Source organism: Conger conger, chromosome 11 (assembly GCF_963514075.1).
Source record: "Conger conger chromosome 11, fConCon1.1, whole genome shotgun sequence".
Classification (NCBI taxonomy): domain Eukaryota; kingdom Metazoa; phylum Chordata; class Actinopteri; order Anguilliformes; family Congridae; genus Conger; species Conger conger.
Window position 1 is genome coordinate 50,314,038 of NC_083770.1, and position 19,048 is coordinate 50,333,085.

General features: G+C 49.4%; 3 protein-coding genes across 3 annotated transcripts in view; all 3 read right to left on the bottom strand.

Moving 5' to 3' along the window:
- Positions 1 to 19,048, bottom strand: part of mtrfr (mitochondrial translation release factor in rescue) — a 221,061-nt gene that overhangs the window by 96,761 nt on the left and 105,252 nt on the right. The gene's annotated exons all lie outside the window — the stretch shown is intronic.
- Positions 2,953 to 7,967, bottom strand: arl6ip4 (ADP-ribosylation factor-like 6 interacting protein 4). The gene is made up of 6 exons (XM_061261319.1): positions 7,643 to 7,967; positions 7,149 to 7,342; positions 6,118 to 6,462; positions 5,539 to 5,656; positions 5,331 to 5,400; positions 2,953 to 5,009 (listed from the first exon to the last, which is right to left on the bottom strand). Exons 2-6 carry the CDS (start codon positions 7,315 to 7,317, stop codon positions 4,953 to 4,955), a joined length of 759 nt encoding a protein of 252 aa, XP_061117303.1. The 5' UTR covers positions 7,318 to 7,342; positions 7,643 to 7,967; the 3' UTR covers positions 2,953 to 4,952.
- On the bottom strand, positions 9,925 to 19,005 carry mthfd2 (methylenetetrahydrofolate dehydrogenase (NADP+ dependent) 2, methenyltetrahydrofolate cyclohydrolase). Its single transcript, XM_061261457.1, has 8 exons — positions 18,798 to 19,005; positions 15,478 to 15,662; positions 13,984 to 14,106; positions 13,064 to 13,216; positions 12,293 to 12,400; positions 11,762 to 11,854; positions 11,303 to 11,428; positions 9,925 to 10,746 (listed from the first exon to the last, which is right to left on the bottom strand). Exons 1-8 carry the CDS (start codon positions 18,872 to 18,874, stop codon positions 10,601 to 10,603), a joined length of 1,011 nt encoding a protein of 336 aa, XP_061117441.1. The 5' UTR covers positions 18,875 to 19,005; the 3' UTR covers positions 9,925 to 10,600.

The following is a 19,048-nucleotide window of genomic DNA, read 5'->3' on the forward strand; positions in this document are numbered from 1 at the left end:
CTGTGGATGCCAGTGAGAGGGGGATGAGGGGAGGGGCGTGGATGGAGGGAAGAGAAGGAGGTAGAGAGAAAAGGAGAGTTGGAAGAAGCGGAAAGAAGGAGAGGGAGAAAGGGAGGGGTGTGAGGAAGAGGAGAAGGGGAGAAGAAGAGAGGGTAAGAGGAGAGGAGAGGGGAGAGATGGCCCTGAGAGAGGGTAAGAGGAGAGGAGAGGGGAGGAAAGGGTAAGAGGAGAGGAGAGGAGAGGAAAGGGGAGGACAGGGTAAGAGGAGAGGAGAGGAAAGGGGAGGAGAGGGTAAGAGGAGAGGAGAGGGGAGGAAAGGGTAAGAGGAGAGGAGAGGAAAGGGGAGGAGAGGGTAAGAGGAGAGGAGAGGGGAGGAAAGGGTAAGAGGAGAGGGTAAGCGGAGAGGAGAGGAGAGGGGGATGAGGGGAGATGGCCCTGACAGCACTGGGTGCTACGTGGACGTTGTGAACATGCAGACACACGGAGGGGGAGTGGCCAAAGCCGAGCTGGTGGGGGAGGGGCGAGAGAGAGCCGCCAAACTGCTCCGTTTCTCCCTCACCGTGCTCCTACGCTCCTACGCTCTTATCCTGGCGTCCCCAGGAGCGCTTATTATTATTTTTTTATCTGTTAATATGAGTCTACCCCCCCCCCCCCCTCCCCCGCCCAATTGGTATTTTGTGATCGGTGTGTGGAGCTTTCAGAACGGTGACTTTGGCTCCCCCTGCTGGACAGATTTGGCGGTGCGGCTCCTCCTCCATCCTGGCCAATAGCGTTCTGCCTCTAGTCATCAGGCAGCAGAATACACCTCTGCGCCCCTTCATTAGACAGTAGAATATACCCTTTTTGGGATATGTTCTGCAGGTTGTTGGACAAAAAAGCATTTCTGAGAAGGTTACAGAGGGAGCAGGCCTGGCCAGGATGAGTGTGTTTGGCGGGAGCTGTGCTGCTGTTAAGATTCTGTAGATACAAAGACTGGCACTTTGTGCTCGTTTCCGTAACATGGCAACAATCCCTTTATCTCCTCAGACGCGTGTCAGTGGACCCTTCCGGAATGTTCTGTGTGTCTGTGGACTGAGAGAGAGCTGGCGAGGGGAACGCTGGAGAACATTCCGGTCAGATTCCCAATTACGAGATAACGTCATGACAACAAGCCGCTCTTTGAATATTTTATTTAATTCAGACATAGTCACAGTAAACAAAACTTCCCTGGGAAATAACTTTCAAGGGCCCTCCAGGAAAAACTGGCAAATTTGCTTTTCAGGAACGTCTGCCCTAAGTTTCTGGGAATGTTATGGGAATGTTATGGAATCTAAAGCTGGTTTCTCTCACCACGTGTGGGGCCACTGCAGAGATTACTGAATATGCTGTAACCCTTCCCCCTTCATCAAGTCTCGTGACCTTTGACCTTTGACCTTGCACATGCTTTGATCGCCCCTCGTCCTTCAGATGTCACCCCCCACCCCCCCACCCCCTCCGGGAAAGCTGGAGTGGGTGTCCCTGTCTCAGCCCTCAGCCTGCAGCCCTCATCACAGGGCTGTAATGAGAGAATGTGCAGGCGGCCATGTTCCTGTCGGCTTGGGGCTGGAGTCGCACTGCATGATGGGAGGTCTGGACGCCCAGGCCAGAGGAGGCTGCTGACGAAGGAGGAGGGAGAGGAAGAGGATGGAGACCATCCCTCCCAGCACAGCGTGACCTCCCTGCCGGGGAACCAAATGGACGCTCTGTTTGGGAGTCGTGAGTTAAAAAACACAAAATGGCCAAAATCCCAATTCAAAAAGCTGTAGTAACTCAACTGTTATGACCTCATTATTTTGCACTAAGTTTATAGTAGAAACTATTTGTTACCATGTCATGTTGCTACATATTATTATCGTGTAGTGCATGACAGTTATTATTTATTGCATATCCGAAGGTGTGTGTGTACGCGTGCGTATGTATGTGTGTACGCGTGCCTGTGAGTGTATGTGTGTGTGTGTACGCGTGTGTGCACGTGTGTGTGCATGTGTGTGTGTGTATGTATGTGTGTGTATGTGTGTGTGTGCGCATGAATGCGGTCCTGTGTATGCATCCGTGTGTATGCGTGTAAGTGTGTATATTTCCTCAGTATCAGGATGTTAATTTATGTTGCTACTGTAACGTGCCAAATTAAGGAAGTTCAAGCATGTAAATGAAGTGGACGAGGCTGAATCCAACATTTCCTCCTTAAATGTACAGGACTTTTTTCTGAGAATGTTTTTTTTCTTCAACGGTGATATCAGGTTACATGGTTGTACAGGTTCGCACGGCTTGTATATAATCTTGTGGAGGTGGGATAATTCTATCCCAAAATGCAGTGCTCCCTCATCATTGTGAAAGATGGGGAGAGCACATTCCAGATATGTTATTTACTGTTTGACAGATTATACATACAGTGTGTGAATTTTTAGTGATTTTGTTGATATTAAGTTTCAAGGATGTGTTCTAGCATAATCTACAGAGGTAATCAGTGAATATTATAGTCATTTTGCCTGGTACTGTGCTATCCCTATTGATGCAGTCTGTTGTCATACAAACACTGGAATGGTATTAATGTATGTTTTTTTAAAATACTTGTGGCATTATATCAAAGTACCAGACAGGACGTTTGGATGCAGCCTCCCACTCCTCACCCTGCTGAGCGCTGAATGTGCAGAGCCAGACGCGGTTGGTAAAAGCGCCAGTGTAGATAGTGTAAATGTTTTGAAATGTAGGAATATACAGTTGAGAAATATTTATTTATGTAGATTTATAAGGTGATGGACCCTTTGGGGTTTGCTATATTTCGATATGTAGCTTCTCTGTGTCAGACTCTGTACAGGCACGCCTAAGGTAGTTACTTCATGGACCAACGATGGCGTGTGTAAACGCATTAGTGCAATATTACTCCAGTTCCCGCCACAGCAGCAGAGAACCACAAGAGGGCAGTGTTGACAATTAGTCACCGACTTCCTCCCAACGCACCCCTTACAAGGGACATATTCACAAACACCAAAATGTAACAATTTAGATTTAAAAGCAGCATTGGACTCAAAATTGCCTCATCAAATGCTGGACACTTCCACATTGTGCTGATTTTATTGTTTTTATTAGTTGAATGACTAGGAGGGGGAGCACAGGTTTTCCACCGTAAGGGTGGCAGTATACCAGCTCATCTGCATACACTTAATACATTGAGTGTAGTACAATAGTTAATTGAACCTAGTCTATGGAATGAGTAGATTAGACATTGTTCACTGGGACATTCCCACTTCCTGTTTCCTGCGCTGAGTGTCGGGTCAAGAGGGAGGCACACAAGATGGCCGCTGGCAAACAGCCCATTGTGACATCATCAGGGCCCACACTCAGGGATTGGTTGCAATAGTAATGAGATTCAGCTGATCCTAAACCCGTTACAGTAATCAAACCTCCTGCCGACTGTTTTAGTCCCAGCCCTGCACTGCTGAAAACTTAGATTTCCAGCGTTTTTTAATTGGTGCTGTAGCAGTTAGCAGGGTTGTGGCTGTGTAGCATGCAAGTGCTAATGGCCTCATTTACAGCTGAGAAATTCTGCAGATGCCAGTATGTCTGGAGGGACCATATCACAGGTCCCTGTGACTGAACAGCAGTGTCCCACAGGACAGTCAACAGGCAAACCACTCCAGTCAAATAGCAGAGAGCCCTGCCTTCTTCCCCCACAATGCATCACTCCCACCTGCACAGGGCCCCTCAGGCTGCCGCTGCAGAGGGAGGAAGAGGCGAGCTGGGCGATCAGCCTGTTCTCGCCATTGTGTTATGTGAAATGTAATCAATCACAACCACGTCTCCAAAACACTTCACCGTTCTCCCTTTACAACAGACCATTTTTATAAACAAGTAACTTTTCCAGTGTTTCTACTGTACCAAGACTTTTTGCTGTTGCAGATTTCAGCCAACACTTGAGTATAGAATCAGTACATTATTAGGGTTCAGAACATAAACGCCGCAGTGAAGACGTAATGAACGTGTCGCACCAGATTGACAGTGTCACTGCAGGCCCACACGCTGTACAGAGGGGCATCTCTGCTCCGAACATCCAATCGCCCGCTTGGGTTTCAACTTCCTGGACACGGAAGAGACACGAAACATTTAAGTGTTTTATTTACAGGGAGCCGTTCCACAAACGCTCCTCACATTGAACAGAACAGAACAGACGCGGACACAGAGAGTGAAGGGCAATGCCTCTCACGTACTCGGTCTGCTGCCCAGGCCGTGGTGCTCCAGAGGCGGTAGAGGTGTGAATACGCTGAACCCCCAGACACGCTCCCTCCCTGACCGTGCTCCTGACCGTGCTCCTGACCGTGCTCCTGACCGTGCTCCTGCACAGCATCGTTGTCGGTAATGTGAAAGCTCAAAGGCCAGTGCACAGCTCTTCCCTCCTCTGCTTGTGTCTGTACAGTGTATAAATAAATATTAACAACCAAGAGGCAACCTGGCTTTGTGTTTTCTTGCCACTTTTTCTCACTCCGTGCTGCAGAGAGACAGTGAATCGGCTCCACGGGGGGGGGAGAGGTTTAACAGTCTGATAGGGCTGTGTCCGCACGCTTGTAATGACACACAAATGTGAAATGTCCAGCTCTGTTTTGATGCAGGGTTGCAAACAGGGGAAAAACGGTTAAAAATAAAGTCATCCTCCATACTGCACTGATCTAAGTGACTTTGACCGTGGAATGATTGTGGGTGGCATTCAGGGTGGTTTTGAATGAATCCTCCATACTGCACTGGAGCGTGACAGACTGGAGGCCTCGGGGGAGAAGAGGTCCCATCTGAAGCCATCTTTTTGCAGCCTCGTTGGATCCTGCTGTGAAGTTGGGACAGAGACTGGGATGCGTGCCCAGGTACCACCCGGACTACTGTTAACCCAGACTGTCCCAAATCCATTTCCCAAACCCTGAGGGGGTCACACGGTCCTGGGACTCTTATCGATTGATGCCCATTCTCTTCTGGAATGCTGCCCCGTCCCCCTTGGTGGCTTGCTGTGGACACAGAGGACGAGTTAGCTGGACAGGCTACCATTCCATAAAGTACACTTGTAGTCCTCGGATGATCTCTGGACTCCAACTCCCATCTGCCCCACTGGTTAATGTTCTGTGACGCCTCACAAGTTATCCTACTATTAGTGTAAGACGATGCTACAACCCAGGCCCTCCCCCTCAGTCTCTTTTGACTCCAAATACTCAATAAACAACTACCTAGCAAGAGGACGAGTACATTTAAAAAATGGAAAGCTCTTGAAGGTCAGAGCTGAACAGTGCAGGAGTATTTAAACACTGGGTTTGAGCTAAAACTCTGCGTACCTTGTTGATTTCTTTATGTTTCTCTCGACTCACGATCTCCTCCAGGATCTCCCCCTCTCCCCTCACCAGCCTGTCGCGGGAGCAGAAACAAACATCACCTCAAGCTCATTTCAGTTCTGGTGAATTGAAAGTGGGGATGGGTGTTTAGCCCTGGGGGTTAGTAGGGGGATAGCCCTGCTGGGTGAAAGTGGGGGGGGCTTAGCCCCACCTGGTGCGGCCGGTCTCGGGGTCGACCACCCTGCGGATCACACTCTGCTGGGCATCCCACTGGTCCTTGGTCATGGGCCTCTTGGTGGAGATGCGCGCCTTCTGTTCATCCGTCATGGCTGCAGGGACAGAACGTTACAGAACCTCGCTGATCTCAGGTCAGTTTGGCTTCTTAGGCTTATTTGTATAAAATGGGCTACAAATCAATATCTGTCAATATTAAACAGTACTCACCAGGAGTGAGTATATAACAGCTGTGCAGATCTCATCATGGCTAAACCCGGGGCTTGAACCAACCTTCCAGGTCCCAGTCAGGCATCTTAACCACTAAGCTACAGGCTGCCCCAATTATTGTCTATCGCCATGTTAGTACCACACCCAGCGAGTCCCCAAATACCACAAATCCCACATCTTCCCAATTCTCTAGTTGAGAGAAAAGCATAATGGCTTCCAGGTAAGTGTCACCATAATGCACCAGGTTCCCAAAGCTGGGAGTGCTCAGTTCGTACAGGATGTGGAGGACAGGATGTGCAGGACAGGATGTGCAGGACAGGATGTGGAGGACAGGATGTGGTCTTACCTGGGCCGTGCTCACTGGTCTCCTCACTCTCCAGGAAGGACGGAGTCTCCACAGGCAGGGCCTTCTCCACAGGCATGCTGGGAAGTGTAGGAACCAGGGCCCTCCCCACAGGCATGCTGGGAAGTGTAGGAACCAGGGCCCTCTCCGCCTTCTCCGCCTTCTTCTTCAGCCTCTTCTTCTCCTTTTTCTCCCGAGCCTTCATCTTCTTCAGTTTCTTCTTGGCCTTCCTCCTCTTCCTCTTGCGCTTGCGCTTGGCTTCCTCGTCGCTGGACGAGGAGGAGGAAGAGCTGGAGGAGGAAGAGGAGCTAGGGCTCCTTTTCTTCCTCTTCTGGCCTTCTCTCTTATCTGCAATCAGAACCAAACGGTGGAGTTCAGGGACATCGGTTGGCATGATGCAGCCTTACCCCTGGAAGGCGGCCTGTAGCATAGTGGCTAAGGTAAATGAGTGGGACATGAGTGGGACACACAAGGTTTGTGGTTCTAATCCCGGTGTAGCCACAATAAGATCGGCACAGCCGTTGGGGTCTTGAGCAAGGCCCTTAACCTTGCATTGCTCCAGGGGAGGATTGTCTCCTGCTTAGTCTAATCAACTGTACGTCGCTCTGGATAAGAGCGTCTGCCAAATACAAATAATGTAATAATGTAAAGTAGCAATGAGAGTGTGATTAGCTCCCTTGGTCCTTAGTCAAACAGGATGAACCTGACATTGATTGCAGTGCCGAGACTGCTCAAGTGGAAGTGAGTCGGCCGATTGCACACACAATCATAAATGTGTGTAGAGCAGTGGCTGCTTTCAGTTTCCACCTTAAAATCAGCAGCCAATCCAACCCAAGAAACCAGGCGAGGTGAGTTAACTATGTAATTAACTGCTTTCATGTATTCATTAAGTGCTGAGCAACAACCAAAGCCAGCACACCCTGCGGCTCTCTTGGACCAGGAGTGAGGACCACTGGTGTATAGATTGGCATTAAAGATGACACACATGGGAATCTATACTGTGACACCTTGGGCATATGAGTGAAATAAAGAACCTTGACTCTCGGAGGCAGGACGCGGTTTCCTTTTGGGGGAAGGGCTGGCGCTGCTGCTGGAAGATGAAGATGATGAAGAACGTCTCCTCTTCTTCTCTTGCTTTTTCTCCCTCCCCTCTCTGCTTTGTGTCCTGACGTCGGACCCGTCGCGAGACCTGCTGCGTCCCATCTCAGGTGAGCCTCTGAAGGAGGGTCTTCGGGAAAGCAAGAAAAACGAGTTTCTACGTGTGAACAATATCAGGATACTTGCCGGCTCGATGAAGTTTACCTGTTAGTTTACACACGTTAATACACCATGTTTTTTTTTTGTTTGTTTGTTTTTAATAACCACTGAATCGCAGGCCGCACAGAAATAATCAGCTATACGCTTTAACCCCATATGGGTGGCTGACAAAACCGTTTACTAGTTACGTGCCTTACACGTATTATAAAATAACGCAGCTCTTGCGCATAACGATGCCTTCTTTCTGGATGACACCCCTACGAATACACACCTCTGACGTGCTTCTTTTCTCGCTAACTGGCAAATAATAGCCACACAAAACTCCCCAGCACATCTAAGTTAGCTAGCTAGTAAGCACTAGCCAACTAGAGACCTTCGTAGTTTTAATTAAAGCAGCTATCCTGTATCCCAGCGCGAGCACACGGTGCCACCGCTTTTGTGGTCCCCCTTTCGCAACGACCGGACATAAGTGCCCGCGTATTACTTGGTTACTGGCCGTAGCGGGTGATTGAATTAAATATTATTTGTAAAGCGCTTTTCACAGAAGTGTCCCAAATACGCATTATAGAATAGCATATGAGGTAAACAACTCCCTGATGGGGAGGAAAAAAAAAACTCCCCGATGGGAAGAAATCTCGTGAGGAACCCGACTATAGTAGGTAAAGCGGAAACCCCGTGACATCGGTTGTAGGCATAGACATATGTCTATCGGTTGTAGGTTGCCATCGATACGCTGCTGATTACACGAATGTATCCTATTTGTAATCAAGTTTATACTTTAGAATCATGCCAGTTAAGTCAGATTAAGTCGGGACGATGGGTGAATACAGACACACTGTCGGTGGCATTATGATTGTCAAATTGTGGAGATTTCGTCACTATGAAAGGGAAAGCATTGTGTTCGTTATGCTATATCATTCCCGATACATCCGCTTTACCTTCCAATAGCGTACCGGAACTATCGTTCCCGATATATAAAGTGGGTGTATCAGGAACGATACTTCGGGTACACTGCTCCCTATTAAATAGAGCGGTGAAAGCTAACTATAAGCAAATTACATAACGTTGAGTCTGGCTTAAAAGTATGTCTTTCATTGTTTAAATACATAGCTATACACTGAATACGATGGGATTAGAAAGTAATGTTCTGCGTTTTTAGATCGGAGAGAACCGACAGTGTGTCTGTATTCATTTACCACCCTAATGCCACCGACAGTGTCTGTATTCATTTACCACCCTAACGCCACCGACATTGTGTCTGTATTCATTTACCACCCTAACGCCACCGACAGTGTGTCTGTATTCATTTACCACCCTAACGCCACCGACAGCGTGTCTGTATTCATTTAACATCCCAACTTGTGCGATCAAAAATATCTGACTTAATTGGCATGATTCTAAAGTATAAACTTGACAAATAGGATACATTCTGAATACATGGTTCAGCTCCAAGGAGTTAATCAGCAATTAGTGTTCACATTATTAATGTATTCTGGAAACATGGTCATTAGAAATGCAATAAAATCTAAAATCTTTGCTGTAATTGTGCCGGAATGGGGCCCAAAGCAAGATTTTCATGGGGTCCAAAATCCCCGGTGCTCCCCAGGTAACAGTACTTACATTCGAGTAGTTTGTGCGCACATACACCTCTTTTAACCTGTTGAATGTCCCAAGTTTGCATGTACTGCATTTGTATATGCATATTTGTATGAGAACACATGCAAACTCGTCTTGCCTGGATGTCTGGGGAACATCTGGGAGTCTCTTCTGTCCTCTTGAATACTCTGACACCGTTTGTGTCCAGTTTTATTGGAAGGCCAACGTAACCTTCTATTGTGAATGTGTTGCACATTCCATTTTGCCCAAGTTCCATTTCGGAGATCCTTGTGTTCACATTTTCGAACGTCACACACAATAGATGTAGTCTGCAAAATGACTTGCATTTATTTTCCACAAACAGGGGTGATCTTTCCTCTGGTCAAACAAATCCCAATGCCCCAGAGGAGATGTTAAACCTAGTGACTGTGGTCATTAACCCTTTCAGTCCCCAGCCCAATATGAAGTGGCTCCAGAAAAATCACAGGGGGTTTTGACTTTGGCTGAGAACATTTGGTAGGGTTTTATTAGGGGCTCAAAACAATAGTATAGTAGTAATTTTGATTGGTTGAAAAGGTATAAGGTTGAGTGTGCACTACTACTGGGATTGTAGTGGCACCCCAGTGTCCGACTAAATTCCCAGCCTGCCGTGCAAAATGGCTGCCGTGCATCACCCAGGTGGGTGCTACACATCAGTGGTGGCGGACTCATTAGTGTAAAGCACTTTAAGTACAATATAAATGCAAGTCATTGTGATTTTAATTTGGCACGTTTCACTGGGAAGTGGATGTTTGGTAATCACTGTTCCCCTATTCATACTGAACTGGCTCCTCAACTGGGTCATTTGTGAAGTTGGCAATTAAAAAAAACAAAAAAAAAAACACACCATATGTATCTGATATCCACAAACCCCTAAAAGTTTGATTTGGCAACAGAACAGAAGAAACAGAAAAGGAATTACAATGATAATATTTATTTGTACTTTGGCATATTTCATTTAAAAAATTGCAACTGTAAATGCTCATTCCGTCGGTCTTGTAGCACCTCTCTTGTTTTGGAAGAACAGACCTCGGTTCTTCTGTCCTGAGAGTAACAGCCCTTCGCCTCTGTAGCTCTCTTGGCCAGCTCCATGGCCACAGCGCGCCCGTTTGGTCTCCAGATCAAAGCCCAGTGGCGCTCAGCCCATCGGTGATTGGACAGCAGACACTGATCAGTGACTGTCAACGGGGTCGGGTGGGGGTGAGGGTGGGTGAGGCTGATAGTCTCCCCTCCTCCCTCCTCTTCATCACCAGCTGGCTCCACCCGCAGTAAACATCTTATCTCCAACGAACATTCAAAATTTAAAAACATTTTATTTTCCCAAGAATAACTTGTAACCCTGAAAAAAGGCATATGCAAAAAGCGCACAAAGCTAGAAAACCAGTCAGAACGCCGTTTAAAAAACAAATGGAATAATGGGAGAAAATGTAACAGCTTTGGGGAGATCCAATAAATAAATAAAAACGGGAGGATAATCGGTCCAAGCAGACTTCAGTGTCGAAGTCGAAGCCTTCGCGTTTCCTTGGGCCTTGGCGACGTGAAGGCGTGAAACGGTGGGAGTGGAATGTGCTAAGGTTGCGGGGGGGTGGGGGGTTTAGCTGGACGCTACCATTCGGATTCGCCCCGGGGGGGTGAGGATGTTTTTGGCGGCCTTGATGGTGTTCTTCATCAGCATGGCCACGGTCATGGGCCCCACGCCCCCAGGGACGGGCGTGATGAAGCTGGCCTTCTGGCGCACTCCTGGGGAGAGGAGGGGCCATTACTACCAAATAACCTGAAGTAATGAGTCATCTCAAGATTTGCCAATGGAATAAGGAAATTGAACATTAACTTAAAACGAGCTAATAATTTTTAATTTAATTAAAATAAGTTGTTATTACAAGACTAAAACACGAGTTAAGATGGTCATTTTTTGCAGTGTTGGGTTTTATTATAACCAGGCTGGTGGTGTGATATTTGAGATGTAGTGTTTGGTACGTTACAGGATTCCCACCCCATACACTTCTGAACATGTCACACTGGTGGAACTGCGTGTTCAGACATGTGCAACGCCCACACGATAAGACCTTTCAGTAACCTGTAGAACCTGTTACAGGTTAATCTGATTACAACAGAGTGGATATATTTCTGACTAATCCTGTCAAAGCATTATCTTCTTATGGCTCTAGCTCTATTCACTGTAGTATACTGTAGTATAAGGTGTAGACATGGTGTAGACATGGTGTAGACATGGTGTAGACATGGTGTAGACATGGCTGATTTGCTTGGTCACGTCGCTACACGTTGAAACGCTCACCTTCGAAGTCGACGTCGCCCACCAGTCTGTCCTTGCCGGTCACGGGATCCTGGACCCTGTTGATCCCGACGTCGATGACGGCAGCGCCCTCCTTGATCATATCGGCCGTGATGAGGTTCGGGATTCCTGAGGGGCGAGGCGGCGTCACATTACAACACCACAAACACCACGAGAAACAACACAAACAACACCACGACCAACACCACGAGAAATACCACGACCAACACCACAAACAACATGACAAACAACACAACCAACAACACCACAAACAACACGACAACAGGCCAATCAGCGCAATATTCACCTACGGTCTACAGAGTATCTGCGCTACATATAGAGACCCCCCGAGTTTACCCTAGACTATTTTCCACCCATGTGCCTTTGCCCCGGGGCAGTACCCAAACTGAAAAGTCTTTTTTTTGTAGCTAAAACTACGATGGTGGGCGGTGGTGGTCGTACCTGCGGCAGCGACGATGATGTCGGCGATCTGGGTGTGCTGCCGGAGCTGCTCTTTGGGGGTGTACCGGTGGGAGATGGTGACCGTGGCATCACCTGAGGGAACCAGAAGAGAGGGTTAAAATCAGGTCCATATACACACCCCGTTTACACCCTCGGTCCGTATACACACCCCGTTTACACCCCCCGTGTGCGTGTGCGTGCGTGAGTGCGTGTGTGAGTACGTGCGTGAGTGCGTGCGTGCATGCGTGACTGCGTGCGTGAGTACGTGCGTGTGTGTGACTGCGTGTGTGAGTACGTGCGTGTGTGTGACTGCGTGCGTGAGTACGTGTGTGAGTACGTGCGTGTGTGTGTGACTGCGTGCGTGAGTGAGTGCGTGTGTGTGTGACTGCGTGCGTGAGTGCGTGCGTGCATGCGTGACTGCGTGTGTGAGTACGTGCGTGAGTGAGTGCGTGTGTGTGTGACTGCGTGCGTGAGTGCGTGAGTGAGTGCGTGACTGCGTGTGCGAGTACGTGCGTGTGTGTGTGTACTCACCTCCAGGCCTCTCGTGTCGCCCGTCCGTGTGCAGTAACATGGCGATGGGCATTCCCACATTTTTGGATCTCCCTGCCACCAGCACGTTCTTCCCAAGGGTGGGAATGCCTGCGTCAGACACACACAGGGGTCAAAGGTCAAACACGGGGGACCAGAATCGACCAATCCCTCCACTACGCGCCACAGTGTGCAGAGTGGCACATTATCAGTGGCACATTATCACCCAGAAGAGGGTTTGGTAAATGGCAGGCATTTATATAGCGCCTTTATCCAAAGCGCTGTACAATTGATGCTTCTCATTCACCCATTCATACACACCGACGGCGATTGGCTGCCATGCAAGGCCCCGACCAGCTCGTCAGGAGCATTTGGGGGTTAGGTGTCTTGCTCAGGGACACTTCGACACAGCCCGGGCGGGGGATCGAACCAGCAACCCTCCGACTGCCAGACGACTGCTCTTACTGCCTGAGCCATGTCGCCCCCAGGGTTTCTCAGTATCCTGAGAAACAGTATCCTCAGTATCCTCAAAATGGCTGCCATAACCCCTCAGGTCAGGCAAAATCAACTGACGAACCCCCCCCCCCACTATCAATGAAGAACCATCATTCCATCACTTTAATTACACTGCAAAAAACAAGCCAGACTAAAGCCATTTGTACATTTTTGTAATTTTATTTAGCCAGTTAAATATTAAATAAAGATATTTTGCGGTGATGAGCCAGGGTGGAGAATGGGAGGGGATGTGTGGCCAATGGGAGGCTGGCGTCTCACCTGTGCGTTTGATGATTTCCCAGACTCCCCAGGGCGTAGCGGGCAGCATGGTAGCCTGGTCCAGGCACATGCGGCCCACGTTCACCACGTGGAAGCCGTCCACATCCTTCCCAGGGGACACTGCGTTACACACAAGCCGCTCGTCAATGTGCTCTGAGAGAGAGAGAGGACCGGGGATTAGAGTACGGAGAAACAACACACTCTCACACACTCTCTCTCTCACACACTCTCTCACACACTCTCTCACACACTCTCTCACACACACTCTCTCTCACACTCTCTCTCACACTCTCTCTCACACTCTCTCTCACAGACATACTCACACACACTCAATCACTCACTCTCTCTCTCACACACTCTCACACACTCTGTCTCTCTCACACACACTCACTCACACACTCTCACACTCTCTCTCACAGACATACTCACACACACACTCACTCACACACTCTCTCTCTCACACACTCTCACACACTCTGTCTCTCTCACAGACATACTCTCACAGACATACACACACTCACTCACACACTCTCTCTCACACTCTCACACACACACTCTCTCTCACACACTCTCACAGACATACTCACACACTCTCACACACTCTCACACACTCTCACACACTCTCACACACTCTCACACACTCTCACACACTCTCACACACTCTCACACACACACTCACACTCTCTCTCTCACAGACATACTCACACACACTCACACACTCTCTCTCACTCACACTCTCTCACACACTCTCTCTCACACTCTCTCACACACTCTCTCACACACTCTCTCACACACTCTCTCACACACTCTCTCACACACTCTCTCACACACTCTCTCTCACACACTCTCTCTCACACACTCTCACACACGCTCACACCCAAAGCCACTTCCCTCCAGAAATACCCCCGACCCCCCCTCACCTGGCAGGGGCAGCTGCACCAGCAGCCCGTCCACCCTGTGGTCAGTGTTGAGTCTGAGGATCAGCTCCAGCAGCTCCTCCTCACAGATACTGGAGGGCTTCAGGATGGTCTCGCTGCTGATCCCTGTGGGGGGGGGGGGGGGGGTCAGGGGGTCAGGGGGGTCAGGGGGTCAGGCACGGTCAGCTCCGGCAGGAATGGACACAGCGAGGAAGTCATATGACTGGTCACAAACCGAAAATAGCAATGAAAGGCCTGGTAACTGAAGCCTGTAAGCCATCTGCTGTGGAGTCCACTGGGATGAGCTGGGGGTGTTCCACAGAGCAGGATTACTGAGTTAGCTGGATAACTGCACTGAGTAAAACCCACAAAGCAGGATTACTGAGTTAGCTGGATAACTGCACTGAGTAAAACCCACAGAGCAGGTTTACTGAGTTATCTGGATAACTGCACTGAGTAAAACCCACAGAGCAGGATTACTGAGTTAGCTGGATAACTGCACTGAGTAAAACCCACAACGCAGGATTACTGAGTTAGCTGGATAACTGCACTGAGTAAAACCCACAAAGCAGGATTACTGAGTTAGCTGGATAACTGCACTGAGTAAAACCCACAGAGCAGGATTACTGAGTTAGCTGGATAACTGGAACACCTGTATCTACTTCAGTCCATGTTACTGATTTGAGAGGGTTGTGGGCTTTACAGTTACAGCTGCAGTTATCCAGAAAACTCAGTAATCCTGCTTTAGGACTCTGCATTTACAGTTTCTTTTTCATGCAACATTTCACTTTCTCCTGCCCCTTTTCTTCACCTGAATTTACCATAACAATGAGTTATCTGCGGCTCTCTCAAACCCCTGAATTTACCATAACAATGAGTTATCTGCGGCTCTTTCAAACCCCTTAATTTACCATAACAATGCCCCCCTGTGGCTCTCTCAAACCCCTGAATTTACCATAACTGTGCTCTGTGGCTCTCTCTGTGGAGAATGTGCTCTTGGAGTGTTTGGCCTCAGTGTATGCATCACGTGATCGTGTTTTCATGTTGATAATCTTTAGGGTTTTTCCCTGGTGTGTTTGTACCAAGAGGCCGTTGGCAGAATTTGGCAGGAGCCTCAGAGAGGAGCTCAGCCCCTTTATCAGTACCGACCAGCCCAAAATAGAGCCGTCCAACCTCGAGTGAGGTAGAGTGAGTCTGTGCTGAACACTGCAGGCTGCATGAGCACACAGACTCAGTGTCATGGAGGGCTGTGCGTGTGCTGGTCTCTCAGTGCCATGGAGGGCCGTGTGTGTGTGCTGGTCTCTCAGTGCCATGGAGGGCTGTGTGTGTGCTGGTCTCTCAGTGCCATGGAGGGCTGTGTGTGTGCTGGTCTCTCAGTGTCATGGAGAGCTGTGTGTGTGCTGGTCTCTCAGTGCCATGGAGAGCTGTGTGTGTGCTGGTCTCTCAGTGCCATGGAGGGCTGTGTGTGTGCTGTTATTCGGGGTTTTGCGGGCGTACCGACGTTGGCTGCAGCGCGCGTCTTGTTGAGGACGTAGGAGTGGCTGGCTGGATTGTCCCCGACCAGGACCACGCTGAGGTGGGGTCTCCGGTTCCCCGCTGACACCCACAGCTCCACGTCCGCGCGCGCCTCCTCCTGGATCTGCCGCGCCAACTTCCTGCCCGAGATCACCACCGCTTCCTGTCTGAGAGAGGGAGGGGAGGGGGGCGGTGGGAGAACGGGTCAGAACACGTTCCGTGCGGGTCGAGAACCCACTGAAGTGTTCCAGAACCATTCCTCTGGAGTAGCGTTTAAAAACAAGTCTCCTACTTTACTCAGCCCCTGGGTCCTGGCTTTTCAGCCAATCAAACTTCATTTCTCTCCACCGCGCTGGTACTTAAAATGAGATTAGATTAGATATGCTTAATCGAAGCCTGTGGGGTAATGTGTCCTCTGCATGTGACCCGTCCTAGTTAGGAGGAGCAGTGGGCAGCCACAGTGCAGCACCCAGGGACCAACTCCAGCTATGAGGCCAGCGCCCTGGTCAAGGGCAACAGCCAGAGCACACCTAACCTGACATGCTTCAACTTTTTAAAGTCGGGACCTGAGATTATGAATGTTGTACTTCCCAGGGACCTGTTCCATACACACACCAGCATAGCCCAGGGGCCAACAGCCTCATTCTGGGACCCGATCCCCCTGACCCAGTTTGGGTTGTGACCCAGAGCTGCTCTACAGGAATGAGCTCAGCCTGTCGCCCCTGTCTGTCAGTCTGCCGAGTGAAACCAGCTTCTCAGCCTTCAGCCGCCAAGCATTCCGCCATGCAACGTTCTCAGCCTTCAGGTTACCAAGCATTCCGCCATGCAACGTTCTCAGCCTTCAGGTAACCAAGCATTCCGCCATGCAACGTTCTCAGCCTTCAGGTAACCAAGCATTCCGCTATGCAACATTCTCAGCCTTCAGGTAACCAAGCGATACAGCGGCAGGACACGAGCTCCACGCGGGGCTACCGTAAGGGGGGTTGGGCTAACGTAAGGGGGGGTTGGGCTACCGTAAGGGGGGGGGTTGGGCTACCGTCCGTCAGGGGTTGGGGGGGTTCTCCTGGGGCAGGAGCAGGGACTCAGGGACTCAGGGACTCGGGCAGGGACTCGGGCAGGGACTCAGGGACTCGGGCAGGGACTCGGGACAGGGACTCGGGCAGGGACTCAGGGACTCGGGGCAGAGACTCGGGCAGGGACTCAGGGACTCGGGGCAGGGACTCGGGCAGGGACTCGGGCAGGGACTCGGGCAGGGACTCGGGCAGGGACTCGGGCAGGGACTCAGGGACTCGGGGCAGGGACTCGGGCAGGGACTCGGGCAGGGACTCGGGCAGGGACTCGGGCAGGGACTCAGGGACTCGGGCAGGGACTCGGGCAGGGACTCGGGCAGGGACTCGGGCAGGGACTCGGGCAGGGACTCGGGCAGGGACTCAGGGACTCGGGGCAGGGACTCGGGCAGGGACTCGGGCGGGGACTCGGGCAGGGACTCGGGCAGGGACTCGGGCAGGGACTCGGGCAGGGACTCGGGCAGGGACTCGGGCAGGGACTCGGGCAGGGACTCGGGGCAGGGCCGGGAGACTCTGGGCTTTTCTGCGCTGGGGTGGGAGGTGGGGGAAGGCATGGGCAAGTATTCCTAAAGATAGCCTCCGCAGGAGTCAAAAGCATGTCTGACCTGGGCTATTTAAACATTCTCGTCCACATCAGTTACTGGCCTCCCCTGGGTTCAGAGAACTTTAGAGTGGAACTGGAGACCAGCTTTAATCATTCACATACTGACTCATTGAAGGGCAGGGCCCAGATGTAGATCTTCCATCCGGTGAAATTTGAATGTCATTATGGCTGGCCCAACAGGACAGATCGCTCCCATAGTGTGTCATCTAATTATGAGGATTGTGCAATTTTGTGCGTTTGGGATATTGTGCAATCATTGTGGAACAGCCGGTGGCATGTACTCCAGGGGCCAACTAGGAAAATGGCCCCTATGGGTAACTACAGCCCGGCAATGCCCCTACGGGTAACTACAGCCCAACAATGCCCCTATGGGTAACTACAGCCCAGGTAGGGGAGCCCAGTACATTATGCGTCTGTCACCCATCAATGCTCACATCGCACCAGCAGAGGAAAGGCCCAAAGATGAAAATGAATAAAACACAAGTCCGATTTTTACATCGTTGGAAACTTTCTAACATTATTCTGTTTATTACCACTCATAAAAGAGCTTACACAAATTGTTCCTCCTTGTATACATCTAAATAAAATGGGTTTCAAAGACCCCAATGAGCTAGCCAAATTGTATTGTTGCAGGAACACAAAACTGTGGTTCTGAGAACTGTCTTTGTGATTGCAGTCCACATTCTGGACTGTGGTTCTGAGAACTGTCTTTGTGATTGCAGTCCACATTCTGGACTGTGGTTCTGAGAACTGTCTTTGTGATTGCAGTCCACATTCTGGGTGAGAGACATGCCATTAGCGGGTTTATTCATAAGCAAAGATCTAAAAAAAAATAACAATAAAAATGGTTCAAGGAAATATTACCAAGTCGACCAATACATTGATCTTTTGCTGACAACATCCATGTCGCTTGTCTAAACGTGTATCACGTGAACGCACGGGGTTTGTGTTTGTTTATAATGCAGAGTGACTGAGCAGCGCTCGGTAGTGTAGCAAGCTTCCAATCAGATCTGGTAACATACCAACTCGCATTCAATAATAATGACTGGGCGGATGAATTCCCATACATCAGAAATAACCACAAACAGCAACAGTTTCCCTGCGATATGCATAGCATGTAGCGGATATGTTCAGGCTATTGAAAAACAACAGGTAGCGATGCACCTAGTGTTTTCTTGTGTGGCAGTACCTCGCAATGCAAGCGTCCCGCACGATTTCATCATCCGCGCTGTAATTACCATGGAAATTACTGTAGGGGCGCTATATCCCCTTAATTTTTTCCAACTGTTTCACACGCCAGTGATGTAATTTAGCTACTAACATTATATACCGCGGACACGTGTGGTAGTATTTTATAAATACACTAAATCACACAAGATTTTACTCGCCCTGTCTTCCCAACCAGTGCTTCATAAAATCCCATGAATGGTTGGCTAACTCGATTTCATTTACAAGAGCCGGGTTGCTAAGGACCTAACTTACCTTACTTTCCCCTTCTTACACATAACTGACGTTAGTCATCTAACCCGCCAATTTACACACTGCGGAAAAGTTTTAGCGCCCTGCTAATAGCATAGTAACCACAATACATTAACCATTTCACTATTTAAAATAATGATTTACTCTCTTACCTTGACGCTGATAAATGAAGCCGACATACTTGATGGGAATTTTGGCAAAATCTCCTCAGTGCTCTTAACGTGGCCATTGCGATGTTCTTAAATTATGTGTTCAGGTAGCCTATTTAAAACCAGAATTAACTTCAAGGACGGATCGCTGGATGTTCACACCGCGCCGGCAGCGGACAAGCGGCCAGGAAGGAGGAAGCTTCGATATTAATCTACTGGCCACTCCCTCTCTGTTCGAGATAAGTTCTGCGTCA